The sequence below is a fragment of the Salmo salar genome, chromosome ssa01 (genome assembly GCF_905237065.1).
Source record: "Salmo salar chromosome ssa01, Ssal_v3.1, whole genome shotgun sequence".
Classification (NCBI taxonomy): Eukaryota; Metazoa; Chordata; class Actinopteri; order Salmoniformes; family Salmonidae; genus Salmo; species Salmo salar.
The window spans coordinates 73,732,438-73,751,599 of record NC_059442.1 but is presented as its reverse complement, the minus strand read 5'-3'; the positions used below and the strand labels follow the sequence as shown (position 1 = coordinate 73,751,599).

General features: G+C 42.9%; 1 protein-coding gene across 2 annotated transcripts in view; it reads left to right on the top strand.

The window, feature by feature from the left end:
- Positions 1-13,547, top strand: part of spock2 (SPARC (osteonectin), cwcv and kazal like domains proteoglycan 2) — a 52,702-nt gene extending 39,155 nt beyond the window's left edge. For both annotated transcript variants that reach the window (XM_014206411.2, XM_014206405.2), the window contains 8 exons: positions 1,844-1,958; positions 2,735-2,840; positions 3,311-3,422; positions 3,607-3,744; positions 4,191-4,409; positions 5,485-5,547; positions 12,105-12,242; positions 13,230-13,547. In XM_014206411.2, the coding sequence (XP_014061886.1) occupies positions 1,844-1,958; positions 2,735-2,840; positions 3,311-3,422; positions 3,607-3,744; positions 4,191-4,409; positions 5,485-5,547; positions 12,105-12,242; positions 13,230-13,357 (1,019 nt within the window). In that variant the 3' untranslated portion in view covers positions 13,358-13,547. The remainder of the gene's footprint in view (positions 1-1,843; positions 1,959-2,734; positions 2,841-3,310; positions 3,423-3,606; positions 3,745-4,190; positions 4,410-5,484; positions 5,548-12,104; positions 12,243-13,229) is intronic.
- The last annotated feature ends 5,615 nt before the right edge of the window (positions 13,548-19,162 follow it).

The window sequence follows — 19,162 nt, the reverse complement described above, 5'->3', positions numbered from 1 at the left end:
CAGCCCCACAGGCACCTGTTGCTGTCGCTGCAGCACCCGTTCTGAAACCTCTAAGGGTGCGCTCTAGACCTGTTCACCTTCACTTTATCACCTCCTTTCATGCCTATTTTAAAAGGGGTGGGGGGGGGATCACTGATTGTCTAGTATAGCGTCCATGATTCGTATCATCAATTGGACGGTCTATTTTTTGTATGTTTTTTATCGGAAATGACTAAGTGATTTGGTGGTATTATTTCTGTTGTTTTTTGAGATGCTACTCTTTGAGATAAACGTCAGCTTCAACTGAGAATAAGTGTTTGTTTGTTTAAAAAAACAAACATAACAGGACTCGCTAAGAAGCGTTTTTTAAGGAGAGAGGCCAGCATGTGTATTGCTGAAGAGACAGAGGCTGTACATTAGAAGCTTATTATGCATTATATTACTGTAGAATAGGCTATGCTGCCGCAAATGTAGGCCTACCTGTCACAAGGAAAAAGGTTACCATGATGAGATAGCTCTACATGCATTGTGAACTGTGCTCCATACTGAGATGGGCTGTCTGTCCGCACCCGCAGCGTTGATGATTCATCATGCAGAGACAAGGCCGTAGAGAAGCCAGATGTAGACATTGCATATCATTTAACAGTTCCATTTCATGTTATGCTGTTCATATAAATAATTTATTATAATTTACCGGTTTCTCACAGTTATTTATTCCGGGAAAAGGGAGTGGTTTTGGGCCGTAAATCTCGGCAACCAGGTTCAAGCCATTCAACCCTAGTCTGGTATGGTCAAAAAACTGTGTGCTGCCATTCCAGTCACTCCCAGTAGGCCTTGGAGCATTTTTATTTTTTATTTCACCTTTATTTAACCAGGTAGGACAGTTGAGAACAAGTTCTCATTTACAACTGTGACCTGGCCAAGATAAAGCAAAGCATTGCAACACAAACAACAACACAGAGTTACACATGGGAAAAACAAACGTACAGTCAATAACACAATAGAAAAGTCTATATACAGTGTGTGCAAAGGAAGTAAGATTAGGGCGGTAAGGCAATAAATAGGCCATAGTGGCGAAATAATTACAATTTAGCAATTAAACACTGGAGTGATAGATGTGCAGGCCTTGGAGCATGTATTCCTTTTAACAGTGTTCTCCATTGGCCTGTAGAGGGGGTACACATGCTTGACAGGGGATTAGTGGCAAACATACAACTGAAATTCATCATGAATTGGAATAATTGGACCAATTTAACCTATTTGGCTCCTACACCGTTCACAGCACAAACAAATGGTGCACTCATAAGTTTAATGCAACAGCAGTAATGGAGTTTATAGAAATGGAAATGTTTATACTTGGCAGGCATGAATGGAGAATGGTGGTTCAACGTGATTAGAGAGCTTGTATCATCACACAAGCCGTTGTTTATAGGGATTATATCTGTCTCATAATTGGCCTGGACTATTGTTTGCATTCAAGACCAGGTCGTTTTTATTGCTCTGTTTGTCCCTGTCAGAGTAGCCACTCATTTCCGTTAGTTGTGTGGTATTAAAAAGTATTATGCTAATATCATCTATCATCCATCATGTAAAAAAAAGAAATACAGACCCTGCAAAAAAAAATTGGAGAAAGTGAAACAGCAGAAGGTTTACGTCAAGCATGGAAAGAGGCAAGCGAAGAGCGAAAGAGAACTGGATAGTCACAGGAAGAGAGAGCTGGTGAGAAACATACATACTGTAGGAAGAAAGATTGCTCTTCTCGTTTCCTCAGAAAAGGGCACAGAAAATGAGATGGATAAAGGGGAGGGAGAAGGCGAGAAACACAGAGAGATTTCTATCGTCTGATCTCCTTGTCTTTCCATAGATGTTGACACCACCAAGGACCCCTGTCAGAAGGTGAAGTGTAGTCGACACAAGGTGTGTATCGCCCAGGGATACCAAAGGGCTGTGTGTGTCAACCGCAAGAAGCTTGAGCACAGGTGAGTGTGTCTAGCCCTCAAGAAAGATGGTTGATGAATTTGACTTGCCATGCACTCAAAGAGATAAATGTGTGAGCGCACACACACATACTAACGCAAGCAAGCACGCACACATTCACATGCACACACGCACACACACTGTGGCCTTCAAGGACTAGATACAGTATGCTGTCACAGAATGAGAGTCTATTTCTATGGTTAGCGCCCTAAAAGTGCTTTTCCTTCATTACAGTCTGAGGTTGAAGGATTCTGCTGCTGTGCTGTAGACGGATGATTAAACACCTCTAGGCGTACTGTACTGCACAGTTACTGTACCTTCCCAGGTTTAACTCTAGCTCTATAAATACCCTGTGGTTGTTATGATACGAGGAAGGATCCTCAGGACATGTCTGTGGATGTGTTACCGGGTAGAAAACAGCACAAGCTTTCACTAAATCTAATATAAATATAGAGTATTATTATGAGGTGGAATTCATTCAAAACAAACTGATGTATACAACTCAGTTTACTGTAATGGTTCACGGGGGAAGTACTTTATTGTAGCCACCAAGCCATGGTAGGCATTAGAGTACCTCTGTTCCCTCTGTGTACTGGGTGAGGCATCCAGCTCAACTACTGTGTGTGTGTGTGTGTGTGTGTGTGTGTGTGTGTGTGTGTGTGTGTGTGTGTGTGTGTGTGTGTGTGTGTGTGTGTGTGTGTGTGTGTGTGTGTGTGTGTGTGTGTGTGTGTGTGTGTGTGTGTGTGTGTGTGTGTGTGTGTGTGTGTGTGCTCTGTAGACTGAAGCAGCCTTCCCTGAGGTCTCCTGAAGGAGGATGCCAGCCCTGCCCCATCTCCTCCTCTGTTCCTGTGTGTGGCTCTGACGGACACAACTACGCGTCACAGGTATAGCAACACACATAGTGACGGGGGAATTTAGTTAAATCCCAGATACAGATTAAATATTCATCAAGGGAACTGTCGACTGACTGTACGCCTTAATTCGGATCTCTCTCTGAAACAAGCCTTTAGATGAATAGAGCATAGGCATTTCATTTCCTGTTTCCTCTTCAACATATCATTTCTCAACAAGGTCAGAGACAGTCCCAGAAGACAAAGCATAAATCACTAAAAACACATGCGAGAGATGCCTCACCACAACAACCCTCTGGTCCTCCTGTTCCTCTGAGGCTATTTATCACGACCCTTTGTCATTGTGTTGTATATCTCTGGACACTGTTCACCTCTAACAGTATTTATACCATTAAGTACATGTTCTAGATTCAGGAGAGACAACACAACAGCCGTGTTTTAATTCACCGATAATTACCACAAAACCCAGAGAAACATAGCCTGATAAGAGATGTGTGTTACAGTGTAAACTGGAGCAGCAGGCGTGCCTCACAGGGAAGGAGCTGACTATGAAGTGTTCAGGTCTTTGTCCCTGTCCAACCACAGCGCCCATCACGGAGACAGAGGTCAAGCATGGTAAGTACGCACATGCAAACACACAAATGTGCACACACGCCCAAATGCACACACATGCTCACACACACACAAAACTGCAATGCTATACAATTTCTCTCTCTCTCTCTCTCTCTCTCTCTCTCTCTCTCTCTCTCTCTCTCTCTCTCTCTCTCTCTCTCTCTCTCTCTCTCTCTCTCCTTTTCAGAGAGTTGTACAGGGCAGGACCTCTCTGATCTGGGGGAGAGGCTGAGGGACTGGTTCCAGCTGCTGCAGGGCAATGCCAAGCTGAACAACAACAGCAAGACTGGAGGCAGCAACCCTGCAGGAGCTAACACTGGATCAGGTAAGAGATAGAACCGATGCAGAGCCTGGGGTCTAGAGGTAACGTATACTCCTCTCCCCACCAGAGATGGTGGTTCAAATTACGCTCCAACCCTTTCATCTCCTTATCCCACCTGTCTGTCTCACCCTATGTCATTGCATAAATGTCTCAATAAAGTAAACAAATACAGTAGATAAGAAGAAGGAAAAAGAGACAGTTAAGTTATTATAGGGCCAGCACTGCATCAGGTCAGATTAAAATAGGACCAGCAGCATACTGTATCAGATGCAACAGTGAAGACATTCTCCTTTCTTTTGCAATCTAGTGACATTTTGACTCAGCGTAATCCTGACGTCTACCACTGTTATAAATATTTGATCTGTATATGTGGATTATAACTCATTCCCCCTCCCCCTTTTCACTGTGTGTGTCTCTCTCTAATATGTGTCTCATATCTCTGTCTGTAGTCATGGACAGGAACGTGGTGGCCAGCTGTAAGGACTCTATAGGTTGGATGTTCTCAAAGCTGGACACCAACAGTGATCTGTATCTGGACCAGGCCGAGCTGGCAGCCATTAACCTGGACAAGTATGAGGTCTGCATCCGACCCTTCTTTAACTCCTGCGACTCCTACAGGGACGGGAAGGTGTCTACAGCCGAGTGGTGCCTCTGCTTCTGGAGACAGAGTGAGTATACTGTGGGGAGAGGGGTGTGTGTCTGTGAGGGAGTGACAGAGTGTGTGTCACTGTGGGTGTGTGTGTGTGTGAGAGAGTGAGTATACTGTGGGGAGAGGGGTGTGTGTCTGTGAGGGAGTGACAGAGTGTGTGTCACTGTGGGTGGGTGTGTATGAGAGAGAGTGAGTATACTGTGGGGAGAGGGGTGTGTGTCTGTGAGGGAGTGACAGAGTGTGTGTCACTGTGGGTGGGTGTGTGTGAGACGGTAAGGTCTGCACCGTTGCCTGGTAACTCTGTTTCCGGAGAGAGTGAATATGGGGGATACTGTGTGTGTAGATGGGGGGTGGAGTGTGTGTGTGTCCGTGTGCAGTTATGTGTGTTTTTCATGTAACCTGGCATTCAGAGTTCCCTACTGTGACCATGGCTACACAACGTACAGGTATAGAAAACTCTGTGTCCTCTCCCCTCTCGCCTCTCTCTCACCCCTCACCCTTTTTCCCCTCTCACGGTCCGTCACAGTTTGTCTCCCCCATTGTTGTTTTGGGGGAATGGCCACCATTGTGCAGTAACAACATGACTGTAGCTTGTTGACAGGCTGGTCCTCCCAGAACTCTCACAGACGGTATGTGTGTCAGCCAAGCAGCCGAGCAGAAACCAGACGAGACTTGTGTTTACCACTGGACCTGGCTGGTGCCACTGACTGTGTTCCAAATGGCACCTTATTCCCTGTGTAGTGCACTACTTTTGGCCAGAGCCCATTAAAGTAGTGCACTACAGTATGTAGGGGATAGGGTGTCATTTTGGGCACGCTTCTGTGGAGTCCAAGTCCACTGCATAGCCTACAGAGTGGGGAACCTGAGAAACACAGTTGTTCAAAGTAGAATTTAAATCATGCATAATAATGGGAGATTTGTGTGAATGTTTGACTTCTGAATTCTTTTCTACAGATTTCCTAAGCCTTGATTTCAAAGTTTACTGTTGACTTACCAATAAAAGCTCAACCCAATGTGTACACACGCACACGTGTGCTTTAGTGTTTGTGTGTATTGGAGTGATGTACTGAAGCATTGATGTGTTTCCCTCTCAGAGCCCCCCTGCCTGGCTGAGCTGGAGAGGATCCAAGTACAGGAGGGAGGCAAGAAGAAATTGGGTATGCGTTATGTTCCTGCATGATTCACATTTCCCAGTTGAACATGTGTGCTCTGTGCTTGAGTGAACATTTGTGTGCCAGTGTGTGCCACACGTTAGTGTGTGTATGCGCACAATATGTGTGTGTGTGTGTGTGTGTATCACTGATAGAGGAGTTTCATTAAACAGATGCCAAGCAGAAGGCAGGGATAATCCCCTGATCAGCCCGGTGGATTATAGCTCAATACAGACAAACGGCTAGGGTCTGCAGGAATCAGGGTGTGTGTGTGTGCAGTGGTGGAAAAAGTACTCAATTGTCAGTAAACGTAAAGATCCCTTAATAGAAAATGACTCAAGTAAAAATAAAAGTCACCCAGTAAAATCTACTTGAGTAAAAGTCTAAAAGTATTTGGTTTTAAATATACTTAAGGATCAAAAGTAAATGTAATTGCTAAAATATACAAAAGTATCAAAAGTACAAGTGAAAATATATGTTTCTTATTCCTTATATTAAGCCAACCAGACAGAAAAAGTATCTTGTTTTTATTTATTTATGGATAGCTAGGGGTACACTCCAACACTCAGACAAAATTGACAAATAATGCATTTGTGTTTAGTGAGTCTGCCAGATTAGAGGCAATAGACCAGAGATGTTCTCTTGATAAGTGTGTGAATTGGACTATTTTCCTGTGCTGCTAGGCATTGAAAATGTAACAAGTACTTTTGTGTGTCAGGGAAAATGTACAAAGTACATCATTTTCTTTAGGAATGTAGTGAAGTAAAAGTAAAAGTAGTCAAAAATATAAATAGTAAAATAAAGTACAGATACTCAAAAAGGTACTTAAGTAGTACTTCAAAGTATTTTTACTTAAGTACTTTACACCACTGTGTGTGTGATGCTAACCACATGGCAGTGTGTGTCTGTGACACAATGCGGACTGTGCATGTGTGTGTGATGCAATACACTGAGTGTACAAAACATTAGGAACATGACATAGACTGACCAGGTGAATCCAGGTGAAACCTATGATCCCTTATTGATGTCACCTGTTCAATCCACCTCAATCCGTGTAGATGAAAGGGAGGAGACAGGTTAAAGAAGGATTTTTAAGCCCTGAGACAATTGAGACATACAGTGGGGGAAAAAAGTATTTGATCCCCTGCTGATTTTGTACGTTTGCCCACTTACAAAGAAATGATCAGTCTATAATTTTAATAGTAGGTTTATTTGAACAGTGAGAGACAGAATAACAACAAAAAAATCCAGAAAAACGCATGTCAAAAATGTCATAAAATTATTTGCATTTTAATGAGGGAAATAAGTATTTGACCCCTCTGCAAAACATGACTTAGTACTTGGTAGCAAAACTCTTGTTGGCAATCACAGAGGTCAGACGTTTCTTGTAGTTGGCCACCAGGTTTGCACACATCTCAGGAGGGATTTTGTCCCACTCCTCTTTGCAGATCTTCTCCAAGTCATTAAGGTTTCGAGGCTGACGTTTGGCAGCTCGAACCTTCAGCTCCCTCCACAGATTTTCTATGGGATTAAGGTCTGGAGACTGCCTTGGCCACTCCAGGACCTTAATGTGCTTCTTCTTGAGCCACTCCTTTGTTGCCTTGGCCGTGTGTTTTGGGTCATTGTCATGCTGGAATACCCATCCACGACCCATTTTCAATGCCCTGGCTGAGGGAAGGAGGTTCTCACCCAAGATTTGACGGTACATGGCCCCATCCATCGTCCCTTTGATGCGGTGAAGTTGTCCTGTCCCCTTAGCAGAAAAACACCCCCAAAGCATAATGTTTCCACCTCCATGTTTGACGGTGGAGATGGTGTTCTTGGGGTCATAGGCAGCATTCCTCCTCCTCCAAACACGGCAAGTTGAGTTGATGTCAAAGAGCTCCATTTTGGTCTCATCTGACCACAACACTTTCACCAGTTGTCCTCTGAGTCATTCAGATGTTCATTGGCAAACTTCAGACGGGCATGTATATGTATTCTTGAGCAGGGGGACCTTGCGGGCGCTGCAGGATTTCAGTCCTTCACGGCGTAGTGTGTTACCAATTGTTTTCTTGGTGACTATGGTCCCAGCTGCCTTGAGATCATTGACAAGATCCTCCCGTGTAGTTCTGGGCTGATTCCTCACCGTTCTCATGATCATTGCAACTCCACGAGGTGAGAGTTGAGGCATCCAGTCTTGCATGGAGCCCCAGGCCGAGCGATATTGACAGTTCTTTTGTGTTTCTTCCATTTGCGAATAATCGCACCAAATGTTGTCACCTTCTCACCAAGCTGCTTGGCGATGGTCTTGTAGCCCATTCCAGCCTTGTGTAGGTCTACAATCTTGTCCCTGACATCCTTGGAGAGCTCTTTGGTCTTGGCCATGGTGGAGAGTTTGGAATCTGATTGATTGATTGCTTCTATGGACAGGTGTCTTTTTTACAGGTAACAAGCTGCGGTTAGGAGCACTCCCTTTAAGAGTGTGCTCCTAATCTCAGCTCGTTACCTGTATAAAAGACACCTGGGAGCCAGAAATCTTTCTGATTGAGAGGGGGTCAAATACTTATTACCCTATTTACAATGCAAATCAATTTATAACTTTTTTGACATGCGTTTTTCGGGATATTTTTGTTGTTATTCTGTCTCTCACTGTTCAAATAAACCTACCATTAAAATTATAGACGGATCCTTTCTTTGTCAGTGGGCAAACGTACAAAAGCAGCAGGGGATCAAATACTTATTTCCCCCACTGTAGATTGTGTATGTGTGCCATTCAGAGGGTGAATGGGCAATACAAAAGATTTAAGTGCCTTTGAACGGGGTATGGTAGTAGGTGACAGGCGCACCGGTTTGAGTGTGTCAAGAACTGCAAAACTGATGTTTTTCACGCTCAACAGTTGCAGGTGTGTATCAAGAATGGTCCACCACCCAAAGGACATCCAGCCAACTTGACACAACTGTGGGAAGCATTGGAGTCAATGTGGGCCAGCCCATCTGTGGAATGCTTTCGGCACCTTGTAGTCCATGCCCCGACGAATTGAGGCTGTTCTGAGGTCAAAAGGGGATGCAGTTCAGTATTAGGATGGTGTTCCTTGTTAGTACACTCGGTGTATATTGTGTGTGAGGTTTTCGGGTTTGTTTGTGTTTGCATGTTCGTGCGTGCTTGTGCATGCATATCGTGGGTACTGTGTGTGTGTGTGTGTGTGTGTGTGTGTGTGTGTGTGTGTGTGTGTGTGTGTGTGTGTGTGTGTGTGTGTGTGTGTGTGTGTGTGTGTGTGTGTGTGTGTGTGTGTGTGTGTGTGTGTGTGTGTGTGTGTGTGTGTTGCTGACTTGGCTAAGCTGTGTATCAAGGCTCTTCAAGGACACGGAGTGGAGCAGAGAGGAGGCTGGGCAAATTGTGATACTCAGACACAGTTCCCTTGAAAGCCAATCACTCAGGGACTAGAGGGCTACCTCAGCTGATAAGAACACAACCCAATGCAACGTTATGTCATTTATTTACATGAACACATTTTTCAACTTATTCTGCATTTACATTATAGAAGTCCTATGACATCCTATCCCAATGTCATTCCTTTTTGGGGAGCAAATTCTGACCCTCTGTAGGAGGCTGTTCAAATAGTAATGCATATATTATATTATTATAACATACAGTAGATGCTGATGTATTCCAAAGTGTCTCAGCAGTCTTGTAAAGGTTAACTAGTCCAGATTCAGGGCATGTCTGTCCTTGTTCTCTTGTCATTAGCCAGCCCCTTGGTGCAGCAGTAGTATGCTGACCATAGAGTATTAGAATTAGATTGTCATTCTATCTCTATGGTAGTGACTACAGTTATTCACCTCCATCTCCTGCCTCCTTAATGAATGGATATGTGTGCAGGAAATGTGAAATATGGCTGATGGTTTGCCAGAATGTATAACTTACTGGCCTACAGATGAAGGATCTTAATCACCCTGTTGCAGGAGAACGTTCCTGCAATACATGACATTTCTAACTTGTATTGTGTTTAAGGTTTAAAAAGGCTTTTAAAGTTTGTAATTTCGACTTTTTCCATTAATTATTTTCCTGCTGTAGCAAACTGGCTCAAATTAAGATCTGTATGCAGGTCTAACTGTAGATGTTAACCTGCACACATCAGCAAGTCAAATTCTTTTTGAACATGGATAAATTAAGAAAAATTAAACTCACAATTAACATTTTATTTACAAATAGCCTATTTCTCCAACAGTGATAAAAAATAAGCACCAAAGACCGAAAATAACAAACAAAAAAAGAATGAACAATGCAGTAAGGTGCCAGGAACAGGTGTGCCAGTTGAGAGTTGCTCTCTGTTCTCATAAGTTTTGCAGGGCAGTAATTTTCCTGTGTGGTTGAAGGTGGCGATGCCTCTCAGGTACTCAGCCAGTGGTTTATTCTGGTAGTCCTCCACGAGCTGCTTCAATTCCTGCTGGCTGCTGTGCAGACGTTGCAACTTTAGTAGCGGTTTACTACCAGCGAGGTACTGCTCCTTCTGCAGTGTCATCCTATGCTGCTGTAGTTGCAAGGCATCGAAGAACTAACAGATTGTGGGTTTTGTCACTGTGGAATAAGGTAATATGCCCCACAAATGACCGACAACAGCCCTTTGTGATGTTATTGGCCTTCCCCATGTCCTTCAGGACAGCATCTTAGTAGTTCCACATTTCTGAAATCAAAAGATCGAAACATGTCCGCAAAAAAATACAAAATAGTAGGCTGTTGTATGTTGATGTATACCCCCCATTCAAAACCATATTTTATGGTTTTGAATGCATCACTAACTGAAACTACCAATTTCCACTAGCATTGCTATGTTCTCCAAAAATGCTAGTCAGATTCGTATTCTTATTCTCAACCATGCTAAATAACCAGCTAACAAATGTTTTAAAGGTTTGGAGGAAACAACCACAGCCCAGGGATGTCGAAAATGAGCAAAAAAAAGAAAAAAGTAAACTATCCCTTTAAAACAACTTCAATAGGCTAGTGAATGATGATGCCTACCTCAGAATTATCAGGCAACATAATAATGGCTGCTGCAATCACGTGCTCCTGTCGCATCAGGTCGTCTTCATTTGGTGAATATGTGGGAATTCCGTGGATGGTATACACCTGCTGGAACAGACGTGGGACCTCCTTGAATGTTCCATTTGCAAGCCAGGGATCGCAGTTGCACAGGAATTCCAAGTTGTCTTTGGTTGTTAAGATCAGAAGCCTGTCTGGGCCTGGCCCACTGTTGTGCTGGAGGAACAGGTCTTGACAATGCATGGTTTGGTAGATCTCAGATATTACCAGGTTGGATAGGGTTGCAGGTCTAACCTGGCCTCCACCCACTGCCGTACCATTGCCCCCAGGAACTGGACGCAGTACCGGCGAGATCTGCTTGTCTTTGTTCTTTTGCCAGTGCCTCTGTATACACCTTTTCAAGTTATTTTCTGAGGGCAAATAATGCCTTACAACACCTGTTACGGCCGATGTAGCAGGCTCCAAAACACGCAGCGTGCTTTCCTCAGTCTCCAAACTCCTCTTCTTCAAGTTTTTCAGTACCTGTCGGACTTCTATCTGCTTTCCATCCGGGATGTGGTTGTGGTCTCCAGATACCTTGGAGATAACCCTGTCAGTGAGGACAATGCAATCTCGGCACGAGTATGAATGGTACTCGATGCATTTCCAGATTTATTTGTTGGCCATGATCTCGTTTCTTTCTATAGGTGTATCCGCCATGCCCCAGGATTCTGCTTCCACGCACAGAGGACAAACTTGAGTTCTGTAGTTCCAAAGTTGGGTCTCATTGTTGCTCCATTGGACCTCCTCAGAAATTAAAGACTGCTGAGGAAATATTTTTTTTGTTAAAAAATCTTGGGGTTATTAGCATACTAGTGATTTGCCGGTCTATTGTTGGACTATCAAGGTCCCTCCACACAATGGGCATGTGTCTATTCAGTATGCATTATGTTCCTATTCAGATGCATTTCAGAAGTGTTAATGTTGGGAAAGAATGTGCACCTATAGCTGCACCCACAGCAGTTAGGCAGTTAGGCCTATTATAGGCCACAGGTGTTCATGTTTGGATCACCTTCATGACTATATATATTACTTTCTACAATCATGTGAAAATGAGCCTTTTTATCATGTGAAACGACCAAGCTGTCTTCTAATGCAAACCACAAAATGTATAATTAAATATATAAAATCATAGGATAATGAATAGTCAGTAATAGGCTTAGAAACACAGTGACTTGATATGTTTTTTATTTAACCAGACAAGTCAATTAAGAACAAATTCTTATTTACAATAACGGCCTAGGAACAGTGGGTTAACTGCCTTGTTCAGAGGCAGAACGACAGATTTTTACCTTGTCAACTCGGGGATTTGATCTGGCAACCTTTCGGTTACTAGTCCAACACTCTAACCACTAGGCTACCTGCCACCCCATATATGTAATGGAGTAGGCTAATGAAAATGTAACATCACATACACCGCAATGCAAATATAGATTTATTCGGTCTAAAAAAAGCATCTGTGCCTCCGTATGTAACTTCCCTTTGGTTGTGTGTGTCGTAGGTCTGTTCATCCCTAGCTGTGATGAGGATGGATACTACAGAAAGCTACAGTGTGATCAGGCCAGGGGAGAGTGCTGGTGTGTCGACCAACACGGTGGGGAACTGGCCAGCTCCAGAATCCATGGCAACCCTGACTGTGGTAAGACACCATCAGGGTTCAATTGCTCTCAAATCTCAAACTGATGGTGAAAACCCTGGCACACACTCCGTATAGAACCTCACTCACATACTTGGGTTGGCTACAGACCATCACACGCAAGCGGTACGCAAAAACACACACACACCCTCACACGCTCAGTATTGATACCCATACACTGTCGAATGATCAGTATTGATCCATCACACACACTCTGTACCCCAACACATGCTCACACACTCGTTGCAGAACCTCGACACACACACAGATCCCTACACACACTCAGTACAATGCACCCTTTATGCGTCAGCTAGGGCTTAGGTCCACAGTACCACTAGCAGTCAGACACAGTGCCACATTCAAATCATGTTGTCAGGGATCATTTGCATTCTAAAGGGCCGCTTGTCGCTGAGAGAAAAGTCTTCCAAGATAAATGGTTGTCTGGCTGGACGGAACCTGCTCCTGATAAGAATGGCTCCCCTGGCAGGGTCCAGAAATAGCCATTAAAACCCAGACAAAGTCAAACACATGCCCTTTACTTCACCACTGTCAAATTCACTCAGTGCTTTTTTTTAACAAATGTATTTCTCAGATTAAATAGATGGAATTGATCAAAGCCGGGAAGTATACATGCAGGGAACAGAAGTCAACTTTGAATGAAATGTCATATTTGGATACAGGTACATTGATTAATTCAATCTCTCTCTTCCTTCTCCCATCCCTCTGTCTGTCTCTCTTCCCATCCCTCTGTCTGTCTCTGTCTCTCTTCCTCTTCTCCCATCCCTCTGTCTGTCTTTGTCTCTCTCTCTTCCTCTTCTCCCATCCCTTTGTCTCTCTGTCTCTCTTCCTCTTCTCCCATCCCTCTGTCTGTCTCTGTTTCTCTGTCTCTCTTCCTCTTCTCCCATCCCTCTGTCTGTCTCTCTGTCTCTCTTCCTCTTCTCCCATCCCTCTGTCTGTCTCTGTCTCTTTGTCGCTCTTCCTCTTCTCCAGATGAGGCGCTGACATATTCAGGTGATTTTGGCAGTGGGGTCGGATGGGAGGATGAGGAAGAGAAAGAAGCGGAGGAGAATGAAGAGGAAGAGGAAGGAGAGGCGGATGACGGAGGATATATTTGGTAGAGGTGAAGAAATAATGGAGTCTAGCTGGTCCAACATTACTACCGGAGCATCTCAACTTCTCTTGCTTTCTCTGTCTCTTACACACACACACACACACACACACACACACACACACACACACACACACACACACACACACACACACACACACACACACACACACACACACACACACACACACACACACACACACACACACACACACACACACACACACAAAATGATCCCGAAAAACCTGAAGAGAAAACACACTCTGAACAACACTGAATCAGTCCTGGACTAAGGGAGGGGGTTGGAGGGACAGATTGGGGGTGGGGGTGGTGGCGTGACAATGTGTGATATCAATAGCTAGCAACTGTGGTCTGACGAGTCAGGAGATGTGTCCTAAATACCTGGGAATATCTTGGCTCTTTTTTCTGTTGTATGTACAAGACAACTTTCTCATGGAGCAGTTTTTAGCAGCTTAAAATGTTTTATTAAAGGCAGGAAGCAACTGGAGGTTATGTGCTCATGTTAGGAACTGGAGACACAATTGGGTGCATCTCAATAGTCAAAAGTGGTGTCCTCCCCTTGCTTCCGTTCCTTAATTTCCTCCTTTCTCTGCACTGATGTGAACAAACTGGACAGGTAATTATAGTCAGGCTTTCACCTTACTGTTTTCACCAACCCGGGGCTTTCAGATCAGGGCAGATGGAGAGGAGACAAAGAGAGGAGTCCACTTTAGACTAATTGCATATTCCTATTGCATCCTTTGACTTTCTCCATTCCATCCCGTATGCTTCACCTCATATGACAGTAGTGCTCTGTCTCATCAAGTCTAATAGAATAAAGTTTCTCACGCTACACTCCTAAATGTGAATAAACTGTGTATCTGAAGACAGATTTGCCACTATTATTATTATTATTATTAGTCCTGTATTGCTAATGCCTTGAGAGACTGGCAGACTGTACTGCTTGATTGACAAGTGTCCATTGTATTATCTGCAGATCAACATTGTGTTTAATAATAAAATTAATTGGTTCTATGTGGCCCAACAAGGCCACCATATTCCTCTGTCATACTGTCCTTCCCTTGTGTAAAAACCGATGCCGGAGATGAAAAGCAGGTACGGGAAGTTGGAACATTTAATGTAGGACAGACATGGAACAGGACAAGAACAGCGTCAGAACCAGGTAACAAAATGACATACGAACATTAATGCAGCTGTGGGGAACAGAGCTGGGGAACTGACAAATACAGGGGAGGTAATAAACAGGTGATTGTGTCCAATAAATCACTGATGCGCGTGACGAGATGAGGGAAGGCAGGTGTTTGTAATGATGGTGGCAGGAGTACATAATGCAGGGCAGCCTGGCGCCCTACATTTCGCATAACCTTTTTCTGCAGTTTCTGAGGCTTAGATCTATAGGAGGCTAGAAAACATATTACATTGTATGTAAATAATGTAGTTTTTTTTTGATGGAACATGATCTAGGTCGTATATTGCACATCTGCAATTCTAGCAAAACAATACCATAGATGCCCCTTCTACCCAGCATCCTGAAGGCATTTCGCAGCTCCTTTACCTGTAAACTACTGCCATGTAAACCAGTAACCGTGGCGCTTTATGTTGTCATATGTAAGTATGAGCCTTCAGCTTTCCCAGTCCTGTAGCTCTACTGCCTGGTATTGTGCTATTTGAAATGGACAAGTAATCCATCCTTTTAAATCATGTTTCTCAGCATCATATTTCTGCCATGATGGAATCCGGTAATGGCCCGGTGGGGTCAAGAAGAAGACATAACGTAATGTATGTTACCTCAGTGTCTACAACAGATCTGGATTCAAATGCTATTTCAAATCTTTCAAAAACTTTGAGCATTCATGAAGTGCAAGTTGGGTGAGGTTTTCAGTTTTGTGACTATTCTATTGGTCCTTTGCATCAGGCAAGATCAATCAAGCCAGGCTAAAGTATTTTCAATTACTTCAAATAGTACTTGAACCCAGGTTTGGCGTCTGACGCTCCTCTCCGAGTGCAGGGGAGAGAATAACAGATGTGTGACAGCTTTTATATCTGAGCTACCCAAAGATGCCAATCAGTCTGTGCAACATGTCAGATAATCAGATTTCTCGTCCCATCCCGCCTGGCCGGATGGACGTGTAACGTTACCAGGTGTAAATGTCACACTTGAGAGGTCGATGCGATGGTTTTAGTTTTACCTCCAGACTGAAGTGCACGGTACAGTATGAAAGTAGAGAAGATGAGATGGTGGAAAACACTGAAAGTGTTAGATACTAATCTGTAGCAGAGATTGTGTATCTAAAGCTTTATGTGTGCTCTCATGCTGTGAATACTCACTACAGCTAGTTTTAAAAGCCCTTATATGCTAGGCACCTGTGTGTATAGTCTGTTACATATGAAGATAGTGTCACTGGATCAGAAAGCAGAGAGTAATATGAATGAACCATGTATGTACAAAAGTCAGACCCATTTGCAATACCAGTATTTTAGCTCTGGGACCAGTTTCCTAAAAACATCTTTAGGCTACTTTTAAGCTATTTTGGAAATACTTAGCATGTTAGCTGACCCTAATCCTAACCTTAACCCTTTTAGCTATCCCTTCACCTAATCCTAACCTTAACCATTTTAGCTAACCCTTCCCCTAACCTTAACCCTTTAACCTGTTATGGATAGGGGGCAGTATTTTCACGGCCGGATAAAAAACTTACCCGATTTAATCTGATTATTACTCCTGCCCAGAAACTAGAATATGCATATAATTAGCTTTGGATAGAAAACACTCCAACGTTTCTAAAACTGTTTGAATGGTGTCTGTGAGTATAACAGAACTCATTTGGCAGGCCAAAACCTGAGAAGATTCTGTACAGGAAGTACCCTGTCTGACCATTTCTTGGCCTTCTTGATCATCTCTATCCAAAACAGGGGATCTCTGCTGTAACGTGACACTTCCTACGGCTCCCATAGGCTCTCAGAAGGCGGGAAAAAGCTGAATGATGTCTTTGCAGGCCCTGGCTGAAAAACATTAGCGCTTTGGTAAGTGGTCGATCAGAGTACAATGAGACTGAGGCGCGTGCACGAGGCGACACCATGTTTTTATTTTCTCTGTCTTTTAACTAAAACAGGGTTTCCTGGTCGGAATATTATCGCTTTTTTTACGAGAAAAATAGCATAAAAATGTATTTTAAACAGCGGTTGACATGCTTTGAAATACGGTAATGGAATATTTAGAATTTTTTTGTCACGAAACGCGTCGGGCGCGTAACCCTTCGTCACCCTTGGATAGTGTCATGAACGCACGAACAAAACGCCGCTATTTGGATATAACTATGGATTATTTGGAACCAAACCAACATTTGTTATTGAAGTAGAAGTCCTGGGAGTACATTCTGACGAAGAACAGGAAAGGTAATCCAATTTTTCTTATAGTAAATCTGAGTTTGGTGAGGGTCAAACTTGGTGGTTGTCAAAATAGCTAGCCTGTGATGGCGAGCTATCTACTCAGAATATTGCAAAATGTGCTTTCACCGAAAAGCTATTTTAAAATCGGACACCTCGATTGCATAAAGGAGTTCTGTATCTATAATTCTTAAAATAATTGTTATGTTTTTTGTGAACGTTTATCGTGAGTAATTTAGTAAATTCACCGGAAGTGTTCGGTGGGAATGCTAGTTCTGAACGTCACATGCTAATGTAAAAAGCTGGTTTTTGATATAAATATGAACTTGATTGAACAAAACATGCATGTATTGTATAACATAATGTCCTAGGCGTGTCATCTGATGAAGATCATCAAAGGTTAGTGCTGCATTTAGCTGTGGTTTTGTTTTTTGTGACATTATATGCTAGCTTGAAAAATGGGTGTCTGATTATTTCTGGCTGGGTACTCTGCTGACATAATCTAATGTTTTTCTTTCGTTGTAAAGCCTTTTTGAAATCGGACAGTGTGGTTAGATAAAGGAGAGTCTTGTCTTTAAAATGGTGTAAAATAGTCATATGTTTGAAAAATTTAAGTTTTAGGATTTTTGAGGAATTTGTAATTCGCGCCACGCCTATCATTGGATATTGGAGCAGGTGTTCCGCTAGCGGAACGTCTAGATGTAAGAGGTTTTAACCTAACTCCTAAACTTAACCCTAACCCTTAGCCACCTAGCTAGAATTCGTAACATATCATACGTTTTGCAAATTCGTAACATATTGTACGTTCGCAAATTCGTAACATATTGTACGTCTGCAAATTCGTGACGTGGTACTTTTTGCAAATTCGTAACATATAATATTAATTGTAATTCGTAAAATATCAAAGGGGTGATGGACATCCACACATTAATACATACCATACAAAACGTAACATATCATACTAAATGGAGAGTCCAGGATTTCCGTAAAGAATAATACAAAATGCTCTGAGACCAGGTTGCCCAAAACCATTGCTATTAACATTGCACTTAAAAATGCTAGTAATCTAACGCCTACCTCTGATCACTCGTAGAACAGCTAAGTACATCGTTAGATGCTTTTTGCCCTTTATTAACAGAAGATCTCAGAGAAAATAAAATCACATTGTTATCAGTCTCTCTGTGAACACTGATACCTTCAGAACAAAGTTGACCAGAAATGCAAAGTTGCCATTATCTTTGCAATTGATACAAACAAGCGACGTGAGCTATAAAACGATGCTTCAAATGAAAACCGAGAAGACTGCATTCTAATATAAACAGTTGGCTATCGACCTATCTCAATCATATTGAAATACAATGAACAAAAATAGAAACATAACATGCAGCAACTTCAAAGATTTTACAATTGTGATTGTTGTCCGTAGCTCATGCCTGCCCATAGCATAACCCCACTGCCACCATGGGGCACTGTTCACAATGATGAAATCAGCAAACTGCCATCTGCCCGGTACAGTTGAAACCGGGTTTAATCTGTGAAGAGCACACTTCTCCAGTGTGCCAGTGGCCATTGAAGGTGAGCATTTACCCACTGAAGTCGGTTACAACGCCGAACAGCAGTCAAGTCAAGACCCTGTTGAGGAAGACGAGCACGGAGATGAACTTCCCTGAGACGGTTTCTGACAGTTTGTGCAGAAATTCTTTGGTTGTGCAAACCCACAGTTTCATCAGTTGTCTGGGTGGCTGATCTCAGACAATCCCGCGGGTGAAGAAGCCGGATGTGAAGGTCCTGGGCTGGTACGGTTACATGTGGTCTGCGGTTGTGAGGCCGGTTTGTCGTACTGTCAAATTCTCTAAAATGACGTTGGAGGCGGCTTATGGTAGAGTAATTAACATTCAATTCTCTGGCAACAGCTCTGGTGGACATTCCTGCAGTCAGAATGCCAATTGGACGCTCCCTCACAACTTGAGACACAAGTAGCATTGTTGTGTGGCAAAACTGCACATTTTAGAGGGGCCTTTTATTGTCCCCAGCACAAGGTGCACCAGTGTAATGATGATGAGGTTTAATCAGCTTCTTGATATGCCACACCTGTCAGGTGGATGGATTATCTTGGCAAAAAGAGAAATGCTCACTAACAGGGATGTAAACACATTTGTACACACAATTTGAATGAAATAAGCTTTTTGTGCATGTGGAAACATTTATAGGATATTTTATTTCAGCTCATGAAAAATAACATATAAATGCAACACTTTACATGTTGCATTTATATTTTTGTTCAGTATACAGTTGAAGTCGGAAGTTTACATACACTTCGGTTGGAGTCATTAATTCTCGTTTTTCAACCACTACACAAATTTATTGTTAACAAACTATAGTTTTGGCAAGTTGGTTAGGACATCTA